Here is a 17606-nt window from a genome sequence, read left to right as displayed (position 1 = left end):
AAATTCAATTTTTTATATTCGGAAGAAAGACTTCTGGAATGTATGTTTTTTCATAAAAATTTTAATGTAAAAATCATCAAAATTTGTTTATCCATTAACAAGAAAAATGTTCCTTTGGAACATAAAGTCTATTAAAAGATGTATTTTATTGTGAAAAAAAATGAACTTCGATTTTTGGTGGCCTAACTGTGATGATTCGACATAAACTAAAAATTCTAATTCTAATACAGAATAAACTGGTAAGCAGAAAATTCCAATGATTGCAGATTGTGTTGCTGTGTGCTTGTATATATTAAAAAATCCAAAATATTGAAAAAATCTAAAATTTCGGCCAATTCAATATTTACAAAAAAGCTTATTACTCTGTTTCATTTATGTAATTTAATTTTCAAATATTCATATAATTTAATTTAATACTCAAATGATAAATCAATAACAGAAATTCCCTTGAAGCCTAATGTTTTGTCATTTTTTATTTATTCAAAATTGTTATTTTCTCGAATTAATAAATAAAACTGTAATAACAAGAATGTTTGAAATTTTGATTTGGCCACCATTTTTCGTCTCAATATTTTGAATTGTTAAAATTATCAAGTCGTTTCTAAAAACAGAAAGTTGTTTTCTTAAAGTTTAAAAGTATTACAAAGCTAAAAGAAATTTATTTTTGTACTTACATCAGTAAAACGCCATGAAATGTTGTAAATATATTTGAGTCAACTTAAAAAAATGATAGTTCAACATGATACAAACACCGAAATCAATTTAAAAAAAAATGTGCACGAAAATATCAAAACTATCAGTTTTTTTTTGGTTTTTGTTTTTCGACCCGATTTAATATGCACCTTGAAATAAAAAATTAAAAAATTATTAAGTCAATAAAAATGATTTTTTAAAAAGAGGTATGGGTAAAAAATACAAAAAATGTTATTTTCAATCAGACCATTTTTGAGAAAATTAAAAAACAATAGTGAAAAGCAATTTAATAAATTAATTCCAGTTAATATAATTAACCAATTTTTCGACAATAATAATTTTACATGTGTATATAAATTGTATTTAAGCTAAAAATAATTTCAATGTGTATTAAAGGCATCGCATTATCTTGAATCGATAATCAACGCTTTTTTCTAACCATTTTTTCACATATTATAAAAAAAAAGACTTATGCAAATTGAGATTCGGACTACTTTTTTGTTTAATTGTGCTAACTTTAAAATTAAAACGAGTGTTTATATATGGACATTTACAAATTCAAATTACTTCAACTCAAGCATTTTTTGAAAATAATGAATGCAACAGAAAAATCATTTTTTGTAAATGTTCTCTTCGTTTTTGAAGTTTGAAAAAAATGATTTCTCACATTAGAATTTCGACCCCGTCTTACATAAATTCTGGTTAAAAGCCAAAGGACATTCTCAGTCTTATAAAAAGCCCAACGATAGTTAAAAATAACTATCACTTCTAAATTGATAAAGAGCACGAATTTTTGGCAGTTCACCAAAGTCTTCTATTTTCTGCTAACGAGACATCGTTTTACGTCATCTAATCATGAAAAATTGATTGATGTTGACTCTATTCCAAACACAAATAAAAAAAGATGTACCATTATAAATTTAGGTTTTTTATTTCTATTTATTTTTAACCGATTGTCGTTAATATCAAGGACGTTTTCAATCCCAACTATTTTATTAGATTATGGGGAAATAGTCGGGAATTTTTTTAAAACCGGGGTTTTTTTTTCTTCAGATTTTTTATTATTTTTGCAATGAATATCGTCTCGCTCTTAAAAAAAATGTATTTGGAATTGTGCTCAGTGTTACCAATCATCCTTGTTAAAATATTAAAGATTATTTCACAAAAATGTATTTATTTATTATTTTTTTATCTTCAATGCTAGTTTTTACGATTAAAACAAGAAATACGCTTCCTATCAAATAGTATTAATGAGAAATTTGCAGTTTTAATTTGGGTAAGCGTGTCTGCTTTCTATTAATTTTTTTTAAAGCTTTTGTCGTTTGTCGAATAATTTAATTCTCTCATTTTAATTTTCTTTCTTACGGCTAAAAAAACTATGCGTCCTATTAAAAAGTGTTTCCAAACAAATTTGTAAATCTTTTTTGAATGCAAAGTTTTGTATTCTCGTATTTTTTTCTAACCTTGCGTCGTTTTTCCAAAAATTAAATTTTTTAGTGTTAAATTAATTTTTCAATATTAAAACAACAATACACATCCTATCGAAAAATGATTAATAAGAAATTTTTAGTTCTTTTTCAGGTGCAAAATGTTGTCTTTTTTTCGTACCTTGTTTCATTTGTTTAAAAATTTAATTTTTTTATTCTTAGTGCTATCTTTTACGAATTTAAGCCAAAACTACGCTTCTTATCAAAAAGTGATTAGTAAAAAATTTCTAGATCATTCTTTGAATCCACAAATTTTTTTCTATTTATCTTTTTTCGTATCCTGTAAAGTGGTATCAAAATGTTCAAAAATGCTTTAAATTTTCGAATTTTTATATAAAATGTCTGGCTGACAAATATAAGAAAAAAATCGATTATTTTAAAAACTTTCAAAATCCATGAAAAGTTTCTAAATATTATTTTTAAATCTTCAAAAATCTACATTTTTTAAAAAACAATTTGAAATTATTTTTGAATTGCTTAAAAACTGGAAAATATCTTTAGAACTAATTTAAATTTTTGCCAACATTTTTTTAAATCCTACAAAAATTAAAAAAAATGTTCTTGAATCTACTAAAAATAAGGCCTAACAATTTTTAATTTTCCTTTGAAAGTCTTTGATGATGTGCAAAAATTGACAAATTATAGTGCGGTAGCAAAATGTTAAAAACATAATTATTTCCCAATATTAAAAAATATTTGAAATTAAAACTTTGTCATGGTGTTCTATTAAAAAATCATTCCTTTTGTAGGAAAATTAATATTTTTTTCTTGAAAATTCAACTATTTGTTTGCAATTTTTTCTCTGTCTTCACTGAAAAATCTTTTTTAGTTGAAAATTCAACTCATGTTAAAAAGTCGTATTTTTTGTTTGAATTCCCCTGTTTCTGATTAAAAATTCACATCTTTTTTGTCTGAAATATAAAATAATTAATAAATTAATAAATAAATTTATAATAAACTTGCGAAACTTTATACAGATTCCAAGTCAATTGTTTTAAGAATATAAAAAATTTGAATTGTTTCGTACTATTAACAATTATTTCTGTACACAATTTGAGATATCTGAAAAACATGGAATTTTCAGGGATTTTTTATATAATTTAATTATAATAATAATAATAAATAATAATAATTATTATTATTATAATAATTTTATATAATATTTTTTAATATTGACTTTAAAAATATGATATTCTCACAGAAAAAAAATTAAATTCGTGAAAAAAGTGTATGCCATCAATTTACAATTTTTAAACAATTCTGAAAATTAAAAATGACCGATCAAGAGGTATCATATTTTATTGTTAACTAACATTAACCAATTGAAATTGCAATGGAAATATCCAAGGTAGAGATACACATTTTATTTTGGATTTCTGGTGAAAATTTTGAAATAATGTATCCAATAGCTTAAGAATGTCCGAAAACAAAACTATAAAGTAAAGTATAATTAAAGTTTGAGAATATTTTATCATAAATATGATAAAAAATTATGTATACTAAAGTTTGTCACATACTATATTTTTTAGATCAGTTGAAAGACAAAAAAATGTCTAATTTTTACGAATAACAGATTATAATTTAATTTTCTACATGAAAATATCAACAGTAGGGTAAAAGTATATTTTCTCAATTCCTTATACCTGTAAATGTAAGAAAAATAATTTTTTGCTAAAATTATAAATAACTTTAGCGTTAGCTTATTTAAGTTTATTGATTTTCAATTATGATACTTTTGTTTTTTAATATCTGCTTCATTATAACTAAAAAGAATTTTTTTGGCCTCTGAAAATTATTATCAAAAATTGTTGAACTGTAATTTTATAATTTTTAAAAATATATAAAAATTGAGAATATTTAATATTCTGAAATATTAAATTTTAAACAGAGTATAGTGTATAAAATTTATACGTGGTTTAAATATTTTAAATGTATTTTTTAATTTCAGTCGAGTTAAAAAAAAAACATATTTTCTGTAAGCAAGCTAATGTCACAAATTGATAAGTATTTTTTTTAAATTTGACCTCTTATATGGTTACGGGAATATGCAATTTCTTTTTTAATATTTTAGTATTAAAAGTGTATTTTGCCTAACTATTTTTCGTTCAGAACTCACCTCTTTTTCTTTAAAATACAACTTTTTTTTGAACCTTTAAATTTTGGATAGAAAATCGGTTCTTATGGATTGAAAATTCTTCTTTTGGTAGACAAATCGTCTTTTTTTGGTTGGAATTGAATTCTTTTTCATTAAAAAAGTCTAACGTTATATTTTTTGTTCAGAATTCATCTCTTTTGATTACAAATTCTGCTATTTTAATGAAAATTTAACTATCATTTCAAAATGCAACTATTTTCTTAAATAGTCATTCTTCTTGGTCGAAAATAGAACTACTTTGTTAAAAGATAAACTAATTTGTTAGAAATCCATTTTTTGGCTTCAAATTTAACTATATTTTTGAAAATTTATCTTGTTTGGCTGAAAGTAAATTATTTTTATCTGAAAAGTCTATATTATATTTCTGTTTCAGAATAAATCTCAATTGTTTAAAAATATTTCTACATATTTGGTTGAAAATCGAATTACTTTCTTGAAAACCCAACTATTTGGTTGAAAAATAATCTTTTTTGTCGAAAATTCCAAAGTTTTTTTAACATTGTCTTTTGGACATAAAATTTGTCCTTTCGGATTTTAAATTGAAAAGTCAGAAATGATATATTTTTTTCGTTAAAAATTCTTCTTTTGATTGAAAAATTAAGTATTTTGTTGAAAATTCCACTATTTTGTTGTCTACAATTCAAAAGTTTTGTTGAAAATTCGTCTTTTTGGATAGAAATGTTGGCCTTTTGGATTGATAATTAATCTTTTGGTAGAAAAATCATAATTTTTGGTTGAAAATTAGTTTTTTATGGTTGAAATTTAATTCTTTTCAATTGAAAAGCTAAAATTAATATTTTCTGCTGTTAAAAAATTCTACTTTTGTTTGAAAATTCAATTATTCTGTTGAAAATTCCACTATTTTGTTGAAAAATAATCTTTTTTGGTCGAAATTAATTTATTTTTAATTGAAAAGTAAGAAATCATCTTTTCTTTTCTTGTTAAAAATTCTACTTTTGGTTGAAAATTCCACTATTCTGTTGAGTTGTAATATTTTTTTGTCGAAAATTCAACAGTTTTGTTGAAAATTCGTCTTCTTGGATAGAAATTTTGTCCTTTTGGATCGATAATTCATCTTTTGGTAGAAAAGTCATCTTTTTTGGTTGAAAATTAGTCTTTTATGGTTGAAATTTAATTACATTTAATCGAAAAACCAAAATATATTTTTTTATTGTGAAAAATTCAACTTTTGGTTGAAAATTTAATTCTTTTCTTGAAAATTCAACTATTTTCTTAAAAATTCATCTCTAGAGTTGACAGTCAATTCTTTAAAAATCGAAATTTTGCTATTATATTTCTGTTTCAGAATTAATCTTTTTTGTTTAAAAATCTTTCTATATATTTGGTTAAAAATTCCACTATTTTCTTGAATTGTAATATTTTTTGTCGAAAATTCAACAGTTTTGTTAAAAATTCGTCTTGGATAGAAATTTCGTCCTTTCGGATCCAAGGTTATCTTTTGGTAGAAAAGTATTCTTTTTTCGTTGAGAATTAATCTTTTATAGTCGAAATTTATTTACTTTGAATTGAAAAGTCAGAAATCATCCTTTTTTTGTTGTTGAAAATTCTACTTTTGGTTGAAAATTAATTTATTTTGTTGAAAATTCTACTATTATGTTGAATTAGAATAGTTTCTTTTCGAAAATTCAACAGTTTTGTTGAAAATTCATCTTTAGGATAGAAAATTTATCATTTTGGATTTATAATTAATTTTTTGTTAGAAAAAAGATCGTTTTTGGTTGAAAATTAGTCTTTTTTGGTTGAGAATTCATCTTTTATGGTCGATATTTATTTCTAATTGAAAAGTCAGAAATCATCTTTTTTTCTTGTTAAAATTCTACTTTCGGTTGAAAATGTAATTTTTTTCTTGAAAATTCTACTATTTGGTTCAATTTCGATATTTTATTGTCGAAAATTCAATAGTTTTGTTAAAAATTCATCTTTAGAATAGAAAATTTGTCCTTTTGGAATTATAATTCATCTTTTGGTAGAAAAATGATCATTTTTGGTTGAAAATTAGTCTTTTTTGGTTGAGAATTCATCTTTTATGGTCGAAATTGATTTATTTTGAATTGAGAAGTCAGAAATCATCGTTTTTTTATTGTTAAAAAATCTACTTTTGGTTGAAAATTCGTCCTTTTTGATAGACATTTCGTCCGTTAGGATTGAAAATTCATCTTTTGGTGGAAAAGTCATCTTTTTTGGGTAAGAACTCATCTTTTATGGTCGAAATTGATTTATTTTGAATTAAAGTCAGAAATCATCGTGTTTTTGTTGTTTTTGAAGATTCTACTTTTGCTTGAAAATGTAATTATTTTGTTGAAAATTCCACTATTTTGATGAATTGTAATATTTTTTTGTTGAAAATTCCACTATTTTGTTGAATTGTAATATTTTTTTGTCGAAAATTCAACAGTTTTGTTGCAAATTCGTCTTTTTTTACAGAAATTTTCTTCTTTTGGATTGATAATTCATCTTTTGGTAGAAAATCATCATTTTTGGTTGAAAATTAGTCTTTTATAGTTGAAATTTAATTCTTTTGAATTGAAAAGCTAAAATTAATATAGATCTATTAACCTAATTTATCATTATCTTTTTTTTTGTTACAATTTCTACTTTTGGTTGAAAATTTAATTGTTTTCTTTAAAATTCAACTATTTTCTTAAAAATTCATCTCTTAGGTTTGACAGTTAATTCTTTTTAATTGAAAATTCTGCTATTATCTTTTTGGTCCAGAATTGATCTCTTTTATTTAAAAATTTTACTATTTGGTTATAAATTGTAAAAGAAAAAAATTCGTAGAAAGTTCAAATTTTCTGGTTGAAAATTTAACTGTCTTCTAAAATATTCGTCTTTTTGGCTTGAAACTACAATTATTTGATGAAAAATTGTCCTTTTCTTGTTGAAAATTCTTAGGAATATAGAATATACATTAATGTTACATAATAGAATTTATTACCCTACTTTCTCAAAAAATTAATCCAGTCAAAACAAATCTCTCAAAGTACCTGAATTAAAAAAAATTGATTAATACAATTATTTTACAGATTAAGGAGGGACTTCTAGCCACTCATGACAAATTAAAAGTAGGAGATGTTCGGGACTTCAAAAATTTCATTGGCGCTGTAATTGACAAGCGGGCCTTTGAAAGAATTACAGGCTACATCGAGCACGCGAAAAAGTCTCCAGATTTGGAAATCATTGGTGGAGGTGGTTACGACGATTCGTGAGTTTCTTTCAGTTTCAACTAATTAATTTTGTATTTTCAGGGTGGCGGCTTGAACCGCAAACCGAGAAAGACTGTGAAATTACAGGGATCTTTATTGACCCCTGAAAAAAACCGGGAAATAAATTTAAAAACCGGGATTAGCAAAGCGATTTCTACTATATCTAGAGTCGCAGATTTTTCAGATAATCTTAGTTTACTCTAATTAAATCATAATTTTTTATTTATATTTTAAACATACTGGAACAATAGTTTTCTAAAATTTTTTCTAAGATTGGATTTACCACTTTTTATTCGCTTACTTCTTATTCATACTGATTTGGAACAGGAAATGTTAGTAATTAATTATCGTTTTTATTTTAGGACAGAGAGTTTCCGCAAATAAATATAATTTCACTTGGAACAGGGAATTTTTTACATGGAGCGGGGATTTTTTAAAATAAATAAATTTGGATTTAGAAGACAGGAATTTAAAATAATTCCTGAGAATTTTGTCATAATTTTAAAGTTTCCAGAAGAAGTTCCAAGAAAATTTCAAGAAGTTACATTGTTCATTCTGAATTCGTCTTTCTGTAGTAAAAAATTTAATTTAATTTTGGGAAGTTAAACTCTTTTGTTAAAAATTAACTTTTTGGTTGAAGATTCATCATTTAAATTGAAAATTCATCCCTGGTTGAAAGTGTAACTACTTCATTGAAAATCAATTTTTTAAACTAAAAGTTTAACTATTCCAGTAGCCCAAGTTTGATTTTAACAGTTTTGTAAATAATCAAAGCATAAAAAACTGAATAATGATTGGATAAAGCGATTCTAAATCCGTTCAAAATTGGAGAATTTCCAGATTGTAACTCTTTGAATTCAAAAGTCTTAATACGAATTGAAATTAATATAATATCATTTACTCCGATAATTTTATTTTTAAATAACAATTTTAATGATTCATCAATAAAATATTTATCCTTTATATTATTTTTTATATTAAATTGAATAAATAAATTGATTAATATATTATTTTTATTATTTTTCTTAGTCATTACAAATTTCACTGTTCATTTAAGACGAGTAAATTGAATATAAATATATGTAAAATTAAACAATTTCAAACTGAATTGTTTTACATAGAAAGCTTTGAATCTCTAGAATTTCGAAGAGCTTCTAAAGTTTTAACGTTGCCGTTTAAATTGTTCTGCTTAAAAAATGTTTAATTTGTAAGTGACATTGGTAAATTTTGACGTATAAATAGCAATGGAACACTTATTATTTGTAAACCAAATTTGAGTGAGTGTGGAAATCTCTTAAAATCTTTTTAAATTTTCTGTTACGATAAAAAATTAAAAATCATTTTCAATTTTTCTAAGAATCTTAAGAAAATGTTTTATTCTTTTTAAGCCTTTCACAATTATTAAGAAGTTTCTAAATTTTTTTATTGAAATCTGAAAAAATCTGCATTTTGTTTTAAATTCAGCTGTGGGTATTTACACCATAATTTCGGTACGAATAGCCCAATTTTTGCGGGTCACAAACTTCGTGTAAATGATTTGAAATCATTTTAAGTTCTAAATTTAATTTTGATATTTTTAAAACTTCTAAATATCTCTTTAAGATTATTCTAATTTTTTCAACAAATAATAAGTGTTCATATGGTTATTTATAGATTCAAATTCTCAGGATTTTTTTTTAATTTGCAGGATTTTCTAAAACTTATAGGAAAAATTATATTAATTTATAAATATATTTAAACGATTTGAAAAAATTTCAACAATGGTTTTAAATTTGGAAAAATATAAAACCACTTCTAGATTTCTCAATATTTTGAAGTAAAATTTTAAAGTTTTGTGAAGGCTGCTCAAACTATTTATAATGATAATAATTTAACTTCTAATTCAAAACATTGTGATGTTTAAAAAAAAATGTATTTTTTAATATGTGTAGCTTAAAATTACTTTAAAAAATTTATTTATACGTATGAAATGGACGGTACTGACACTTTTCAATTGACATATTTAAAATGAAATGCAGATAAACTGCCAAATTTAAAACTTTTATCAATTATATGTAGGGTTCAAAGATTCAGATTAAATTCAAAAAATATAAATCCATGTTAACATTTTCAATACTCTAAATTAAAAAATCGAGCAATGAACTTTAAAAATGTTCAAAATTATATTTTGTTGTTTATTTTTGATTACTTTAAATGGAAACATGTTTAGAATAGAGTTTGATTTTTTAAATTTCATTGACTGTGAAAAATGTTTGCGATTGGGAAACAACCGTGAGATGAACGGGAATTTTTTCTTCGATTAAAACGGCCATCCATTCTATTTTTCGTTGGAAATGCACTTTTTAAATACAAATTCAACTATTTAGTTGAAAATTGATATTTTTTATTTAAAAATGGAACTAGTTCTATGAAAATGTATGTCCTTTTTGAAAAAATCGCCTGTTTTGTAGAAAATTAATCTTTATACTTAAAAATTCTTTTTCTTGGCATGTTTGAAATTCACCTATTCCAGTTTTAAGATTCATAATTTTAGGTAAAAATTTATCAGTTTGGTTGAACATTAATTCCTCCAACTAAAAATTTGAATGTCTATTTTTGGTTGAAAATTAATATTTTCTTGTTCAAAATTCAACAATTTGGATGAAATTTTGTCTTGTTAAATTAAAAATTCGACTATTTCGTTGAAAATTCACATAATTGAGTAAAAAATCGATTTTTTTGGGTCGAAAATGATCTTTTTATTTAGAAGTTTATCTTCTTGTTTAAACATTTTTATTTTCGATTAACAATTCAAGTATTTCAGGTAAATATTTATTACTCTAGTTGAAAATTCATCTTTAGTTGGAAATAGAATTACTTGGTTGAAAGTCGAACTCTTTTAATTGTAAATAATCTTTTTGGTTGAAGAATCATCATTTCAATTCAATATTAATTTCTTTGGTTTATGTATGAGATATTGTATTGAAAACTTCTTTTTTCTTTGGATGAAAAGGAATCTTTTGCCGAAAGTTGAACTATTTTTTTGAAAATTTGTTTCTTTTTTTGGTTGAAAATTATTATTAATTTGAGCAGATAATCTAACTATTATTCCAGTTGAACATCCCAGAATTTAATTTAAAAATTGATCTCTTTGGTTGCACATTTATTTTTTGAGCAATAATTTTATTATTAAATTTTTGGTTGAAAAATGACAGTTTTTGTTTGAAAATTCACCTTTTTAGTAAAAATTAATCTTTTTGGTCGAAAATTCACCTAGTTGGACAAAAGTTCAACTATTTCAGTTAAAGATTTACAATTTTAGTTGAAAATTTATTACTTTGTTTTGAAAATGTAACTATTTTTTTAAGTTATTTTTTTTGTTTGAAAGTTTTTTTGTTGAAGGTAATATTTTAATTAAAAATGTAATTTAGCCTATTTCTGTTGTGGATTCATCATTTTTAGTTGAAAATTCAGCACTTAGGTTGAAAATGGAACTTTTTTTTAACCCTCTTTGTTACAAATTGATGTTTTTTAGTGCAAAATTAAGGTATTTGTGTTAAAATTTATTTATTTTGCAATTTTTGGGCATATTGTGTTAAAGGGTGCTTAGAATGAACGTCGTGAATTAATAGTAAATTATGCAACAAGGGGCGAAAGGAGCAGATTTTTCTCGCGGCTGGGTTTTTTACTTTCGCCCCGCAAATTTCACTATAGCCCCCCAAATTTTACTTTCGCCCCTCTAATTTTACTTTCGCCCCGCTGATTTTACTTTCGCCCCGGTAATTTTACTTTTGCCCCGAAAATTTTACGCTCGCCCCGTAAATTTCACTTTCGCCCCTCAAATTTTACTGTCGCCCCGCTAATTTGACTTTGACCCCGCAAATTCGGTTTGCGTGAAATATATACTATTTTCGCCTCTATTTTCAGGGGCAAAAGGCGGACATTTCGGTCGAGTGTAAAATAAAAGAAATTTTTGCGTTTTGCGTTAAATATGAATGTTACTTTTAGTTGTCTGGGAAACTTGAAAAACTTGACCGAGAATTGGCCGGGAATTTGAAATTGTCCGTCGAATCGCCATCCTGATTTTGTGTAAAGGCTTTAATTTTATTACAGAAAAAAATTTATAAAATTCATGAAGAATTTTTCGTATTCGTTTGATTCAGATGTGGATACTTTATCGAGCCTACGATAGTCGTGACGAAAAACCCGAAGGATAAGATCTTTACTGAAGAAATCTTCGGACCTATTCTCTCAATTTACGTTTACAAGGACTCAAAACTCAGTGAGACAATGAAATTGGTTGAGCCATCCACGCCCTACGCACTCACTGGAGCGATTTTCGGACAAGACGAGTAAGTTTCTACTTTTTTCAAGTTTTAATGATTCTGTTTTGAAAATACTACCAGTCAACGGATGTAGGTCCTCTTTCAATTTTTTAGTTGCTTTATTATTCATTTTCAAGTTATTAATTTTACACTTTAGATTAAAATAATTGAATTTTCAAAATAGCGATGCATAATTTAAAAATGAATTATTTTTAAACATTAATTTCAAGATTCTAATGTTAGAATTATTCAACTTTTAAACCAAGTTGGGAATTCTTAATTTTTAATGCTTCAAGTTTGAATTAATTAATTTTGAAAGTTTCTAATTAGAAAGAATATTTTCAAAGTTTGTATAATCGTTAAATTTAAAAGCTTTATAATATTTCTCGCGATATTGAAAAATTCTGCAAATTTGTGTTGTGAAAATCACAGTGATTTTTATTCAAAGAAATCTTATTTTTTTAGTAAAAAATTCTATCCAATCACTTTGAATTTAAATTATATGATACATGTTATTAATAAAACATTTATCATCTTTTAAATTTATAGTATTTAATTTGCAATTGTAAAACAGTTTAATTCTTGAGGCTTTAAAACTAAAGATTTTCTTTTTTGCTTCAAAAGCTTAAATTCGAAATCTTTGTTCTGAAATTGCTAAATTTATTGAGTTTTTGAATTTCAAATTTCACAGTATTATAGTTTTACATTCAAAAATTAAAAATGTCAGGACAATTTTGGATGCAAATATAAAGCAATTTTGAAAATTTTTGAAATTCAAAGCATTCTAACCATATTTTAGTAATCTTGGTTTTTTGTTTTAAATTTTCAAAACAATGTTTTAAAATTGCCCGATGTTTAGTTGAAGATTTAGGCAAATAAATCATTTCAATTTGAAAAATATTTTATTACAAAATTTAATGATTGAATGATAATTCTAAAGGAAGTGTTAAAATTTAAACTATTTGAAATTAAAAATTTTGAAAGGTAACAATTTTAGTTTCCTGAATTTTCATGTTGAACGCTAAATTTTTCCATTTCATAAGTTTTAATTTTGCAATTAAAAATAAATTGTTTGAATTCAGAAAAGTATAATTAAAAATTTAAACATAATTAATTTTTCAACTATTTAAATTTACTTACAACAATTCAAATTTGAAAGGATTTGAGTATAAAAAAGTTTTAATACTACACTTTTTTGCGAATAAAATTATTCCGAAAATCTGATTTCTTTTTGTTAAGAATTAAAATTTTTTAACAAAACATTTGATTATTCTATTTTTGGTAGAAATTTTAACTTTTCGGACGAAAATTCTACTATTTGGTAAAAAATTAATAGTTTTATTATTAACAAATTCTTTTTTGGTAGAAAATGCTTTTTAATTTTGAAAGTTAATTTCCTTGTTTACACATTTTTCTTTTTGGTTGAAAATTCAAGTATTCCAGTTAAATATTAATCATTTTAGTTGAAAATTCACCTTTATGGTTAAAAAATTACTTAGTTGAAAAATAATCTCATTTGTTAAAAATTAATGTTTTATTGAAGATTCATCATTTTCATTAAAAATTTATTTCTTTGGTTCAAAAATAAGCTATTTGATTGAAAACTTGTTTTTTCTTTTACTGAAAAGGAATTTTTTTACCGAAAATTTAACTATTTTTCTTCAAATTCAATTTTTATGGTTAAGAATCACATTTCGAACGGAAAATGTCACTATTCTGTTTTTGGTTTAAATTTGATCATTTTTTGATGAAAATTCAACTATGTGATTGAAAATTTATATTGATTTTAATAAAATAAACTATTTTTTTAAAATTCATATAACTTGTGGAAAATTCGTCATTTGCAGAAAATTAATCTCAGTGGATGCAAAATTTATATTTTTTGTAAATAGTAAATTCAACTATTCCAGCTGAAGATTCATAATTTGAGGAGAAAATTAGTTGAAAATTTACCTTTTCTATTTCAAATTTAACAATTTGGATGTAAATTTATCTCTTTTAATTGAAAATTAATTTAATTAATTAATTTTTTTATTGAAGATTCATCAATTTAATTAAAAATGTATTTCTTTGGCTGGAAAATGAGCTATGTGATCGAAAACTTTTTTTTTCTTTGGATGAAAAGGAATTTTCTTACCGATTTTTTTTTTTGGTTTATAATAATTTTCTCTAAACAGAAAATAAAAATACAACTATTCCAGTTGTATATTCCATCCATGAATATTGATTTTTTAACATAAAACTTAATTTTTTGTTGAAAGTTGTAGTTGAAGATTCATTTTTTTTTAGTTCAAAACTTATTTTAGTTCAAAACTTATTTTTTTAAATGTTTTTGAATGCTTAGGACGAACGTCGTGAAATAAAATAAATGTTTGCGTTTTGCGATAAAAATATGAATATGTTACTTTTAGTTGACCAAGAAAATTGAAAAACTTGACCGGAAGAAAGCCCAGAAATTTGAAATCCTGCACTGATCCTTGCCATATTTTCAAAGCACTTTCAACGATTAAATTATTTTGTATTCTTTTGAAATCCTCTAAAATATATTAAGGTGTTAAACCACTGTAAAACTTTCAAAAAATCGAAATTTATTTTTGCTTGAAAGGTATTTTAGGGTTTGAAAATAATATACCAAAAGTGGTGGGCGGAAAAATGTCTAAATGACCAAATATTCTATTCTCCTGCAACGCCTATCAGGTATGCCCCGGCGATTTTAACCCTCAAAGGTTACACTCCAGCCGAGCATACGTAAACGGTACACTGGTGCGAATTTGTTTGTTTGCAGTGTTAATATTAAATACTTAATATTTTGAAGATATAATAAACAACTAGTACATATCACACATATTTAAAATATATATTCAATATATATGGGGATAATCCGCTGCAGCTGTGTTTGCGTAAGTGCCAACAAAATGGAAAAAAAAGTCCGGTGCGAATTCGCACCAGTGTGCCGTTTGAGGGTTAAAGCACTTCAAACTTTAAACGCGTTTCTCTCGAAGCCACTTTTTTTTGAGCTGGCCGGAAACATAACTCGAACAAATTCTCATCCATCGATCTGAATGTTTTTAAATAGATTCAAAATTGCTTTCTACAGCGACGTGCGTATGATTTTTTTTCATATTGTATAGTTTTTTTTATAAACAATTTTGTAACGATTTTTTTTCATAAAATTTTTTATTTTCATTTCAAAATTGCACCATGTCGCGAAAAATCAATATATCGATACCTTAAAACAAAAGGCGCCGGCGGAGAAATGTGACGCAGCCGTCATTTTGTCATAAACGAATTTACAAACAAATATTCTCTGTACTTCATTATGAGTATTATAAATCCCATTTTATAATAATTTGGTTTAACCCCTTAAATATTGAAAAATGAAATTTTAATTTGAAAAATGTCTGATGAACAATTATTATAATTTTTCAGATCTTGGGCCAGACAAGCACTCGATGAGTTGAAATATGCCGCCGGCAATTTTTACATAAACGACAAATCGACTGGTTCAGTAGTCGGACAACAGCCATTCGGTGGCAGCAAAATGTCCGGGACAAATGACAAAGCCGGTGGACCTCACTATGTTCTACGTTGGGGCTCACCTCAATCCATCAAAGAAACCTTCGTACCTCTCAGAGAATTCGATTATGAATATATGAGAGACTAAAATTTCAATGCCATTAGACCAGAACTTCTATTCTTTTTTTTCTCTCTCTCGAAAAATATGATAATGGAAGAAACTTTTTCATTAAAGAGTTTCATTTCCGAAAAAATGAGATTCGCGAAATCCAAAAGATAATTTAGTATCATATCTTACTAAAAAAAAAAAAATCAAACAAAAACCAGTGCTGATTTCTTATCAACTGTATTTTTAGATCTGATATTTCGTATTGCTTTACGAATAGATTATTTTTATCTACAAAAAGACACTGATTAGGCTTCAAAATAGAAATGGTTTGCTTCTTTTAATTTTAATTTTGAATTTAAAATCGAAAGCATTCATCAAACAATCCATGTATTCCGAAAGTCAGTTTTAGAATTGCATTTTGCAGAAAGTATGAGAGATCAGATCAAAATTGAATTGTGTTCTATATTGAAAAATCACTGCCGCCAACGTGAATTTACAACAAGAACCTGACGCTCTGTTGGAAATAGTTTAATTTAAAGTAATTTAATTTTTTTTCAGTACTCGAAGATATCAAAGCTTTTAATATCTCTTGGCTCTGTTCGTTAATCTGTAATTTTTGTAAAATTGTGTACAAATCGATTGCGACTGTTGTAGAATTTAAAAGCAAAAACCCTCACAATCCAAATTTATATAATTATAAGACTAGTTTTTAGAAACACTTTGACGAAAGAGGATTCTATTTTCGAAAAAATTTGAAACTCTCCCAGCTAGATTCTTCTGGGGTATTTAACTTTTTTCTCGATTGAAATTCTTTTCTTTTTCCAATTTGAAAGAAGTTGGCATATAATGTGATTAGATATTCTCTACTTGAAAAGGGAGAATATTGATTTTTTATCCTAATTTTTTAAATATGTGGGATTCCATAACTGTGTCGAAGAATCCTGTCCTAACAAACATTCAGAATTTAAAAAATTTTTTCTGAATCAAGTGTCTCTATAGGTATTTATGATTTACGAAAGTGAGTCATATTGTAGAATCTCATAGTCATAGGATGTTTCTTACGATAACCGAGGATAGGTATTGTGGCTGTTATACTATAATTTATTTTAGCTATACTATAGCAACAAAATATGATAACTGAAAAGTACGAAGTGTCTCGAATTGTTATTTTTCTTCTCCTCTTTGTGAAATTGCAAGAATTCAGGTCAAAAACTGGGAAATGACCCGGAACTTTATTGACTGAAAACAAAAACATGGGATTTTAACTTGTGATTGCAGAAAAGTTCAAACTTTTATTATTTTAAATAATTTTGGTCAATTTAGAAAAGTGATTTATACTTTATTTATAGTCGTCGATTTTAAGATTATCTCATTTTACTCTAATTAAATTCTAATTTTTTATTAAATTTGAATTATTTTTCATTATAGGAAAAACCTTTTACAATTTTTTGCTGAGTTATTGTTCTAAGTGGAAATTTTTTTATAGTTTAAAAGTTCCTTCTTCCAAATTTTAGAAAAAGAGAGTACTTTAAGAATTTTTTAGAGTAGAAATAATATTAAAAAGAAGAAATTTTGATAAATTATGATAGAAAATTTGGTTAGATTGATTTCGAATTTACATTTATAGTTAAAAATTCAACTGCCTGGTTAAACTTTTTTGTTAAAAATTATTTTTTTGGTTAAAAATTCGTCATTTAAATTGAAAATCCTTTATCGTCGAAAATATATAATTATAAATAAATTTTTTATACTAAAAGTTCAACTATTCCAGTATAAAATTAAACTATTTTGCTTAAAATCCGTTTTGTTTGTTTGTTTAAGAATTCGATTTTTATCAGAAAATTTCCTGTTCTATTTTTTGTCGAAAATCTTTTATTTAATTCTCATCCTAATGAGAAGGTATTAGTTTTATGCAAAATTTCACTTTTTTGGTTTTCATTTACTCTCCACGTTTTGAGACCCCCTGTGCCAGAAAAAAATTGAAACTTTTTGAATTTGTTCGGAATTCAAAATTTTATCATACGAAAAATAACGAAAAATCAAAAATTTAAGTTTGCGGTCGAACTTTGCAAGATACGAAAAAATGTATTTAAATAAAATTGTGCGCCCTGAAAA

At 24.9% G+C, this 17606-nt stretch overlaps 1 protein-coding gene across 1 annotated transcript in view; it reads left to right on the top strand.

The window, feature by feature from the left end:
• LOC117167363 (delta-1-pyrroline-5-carboxylate dehydrogenase, mitochondrial) overlaps positions 1 to 16642 on the top strand; it is a 69569-nt gene extending 52927 nt beyond the window's left edge. The window contains exons 5-7 of the mRNA XM_033352242.1: positions 7383 to 7561; positions 11705 to 11893; positions 15296 to 16642. Of these exons, the coding sequence (XP_033208133.1) occupies positions 7383 to 7561; positions 11705 to 11893; positions 15296 to 15530 (603 nt within the window). The 3' untranslated portion in view covers positions 15531 to 16642. The remainder of the gene's footprint in view (positions 1 to 7382; positions 7562 to 11704; positions 11894 to 15295) is intronic.
• The last annotated feature ends 964 nt before the right edge of the window (positions 16643 to 17606 follow it).

Source organism: Belonocnema kinseyi, chromosome 1 (assembly GCF_010883055.1).
Source record: "Belonocnema kinseyi isolate 2016_QV_RU_SX_M_011 chromosome 1, B_treatae_v1, whole genome shotgun sequence".
Lineage (NCBI taxonomy): Eukaryota > Metazoa > Arthropoda > Insecta > Hymenoptera > Cynipidae > Belonocnema > Belonocnema kinseyi.
Note: the sequence above shows the minus strand (reverse complement) of the source record. Positions and strands in the feature narration are given on the sequence as shown.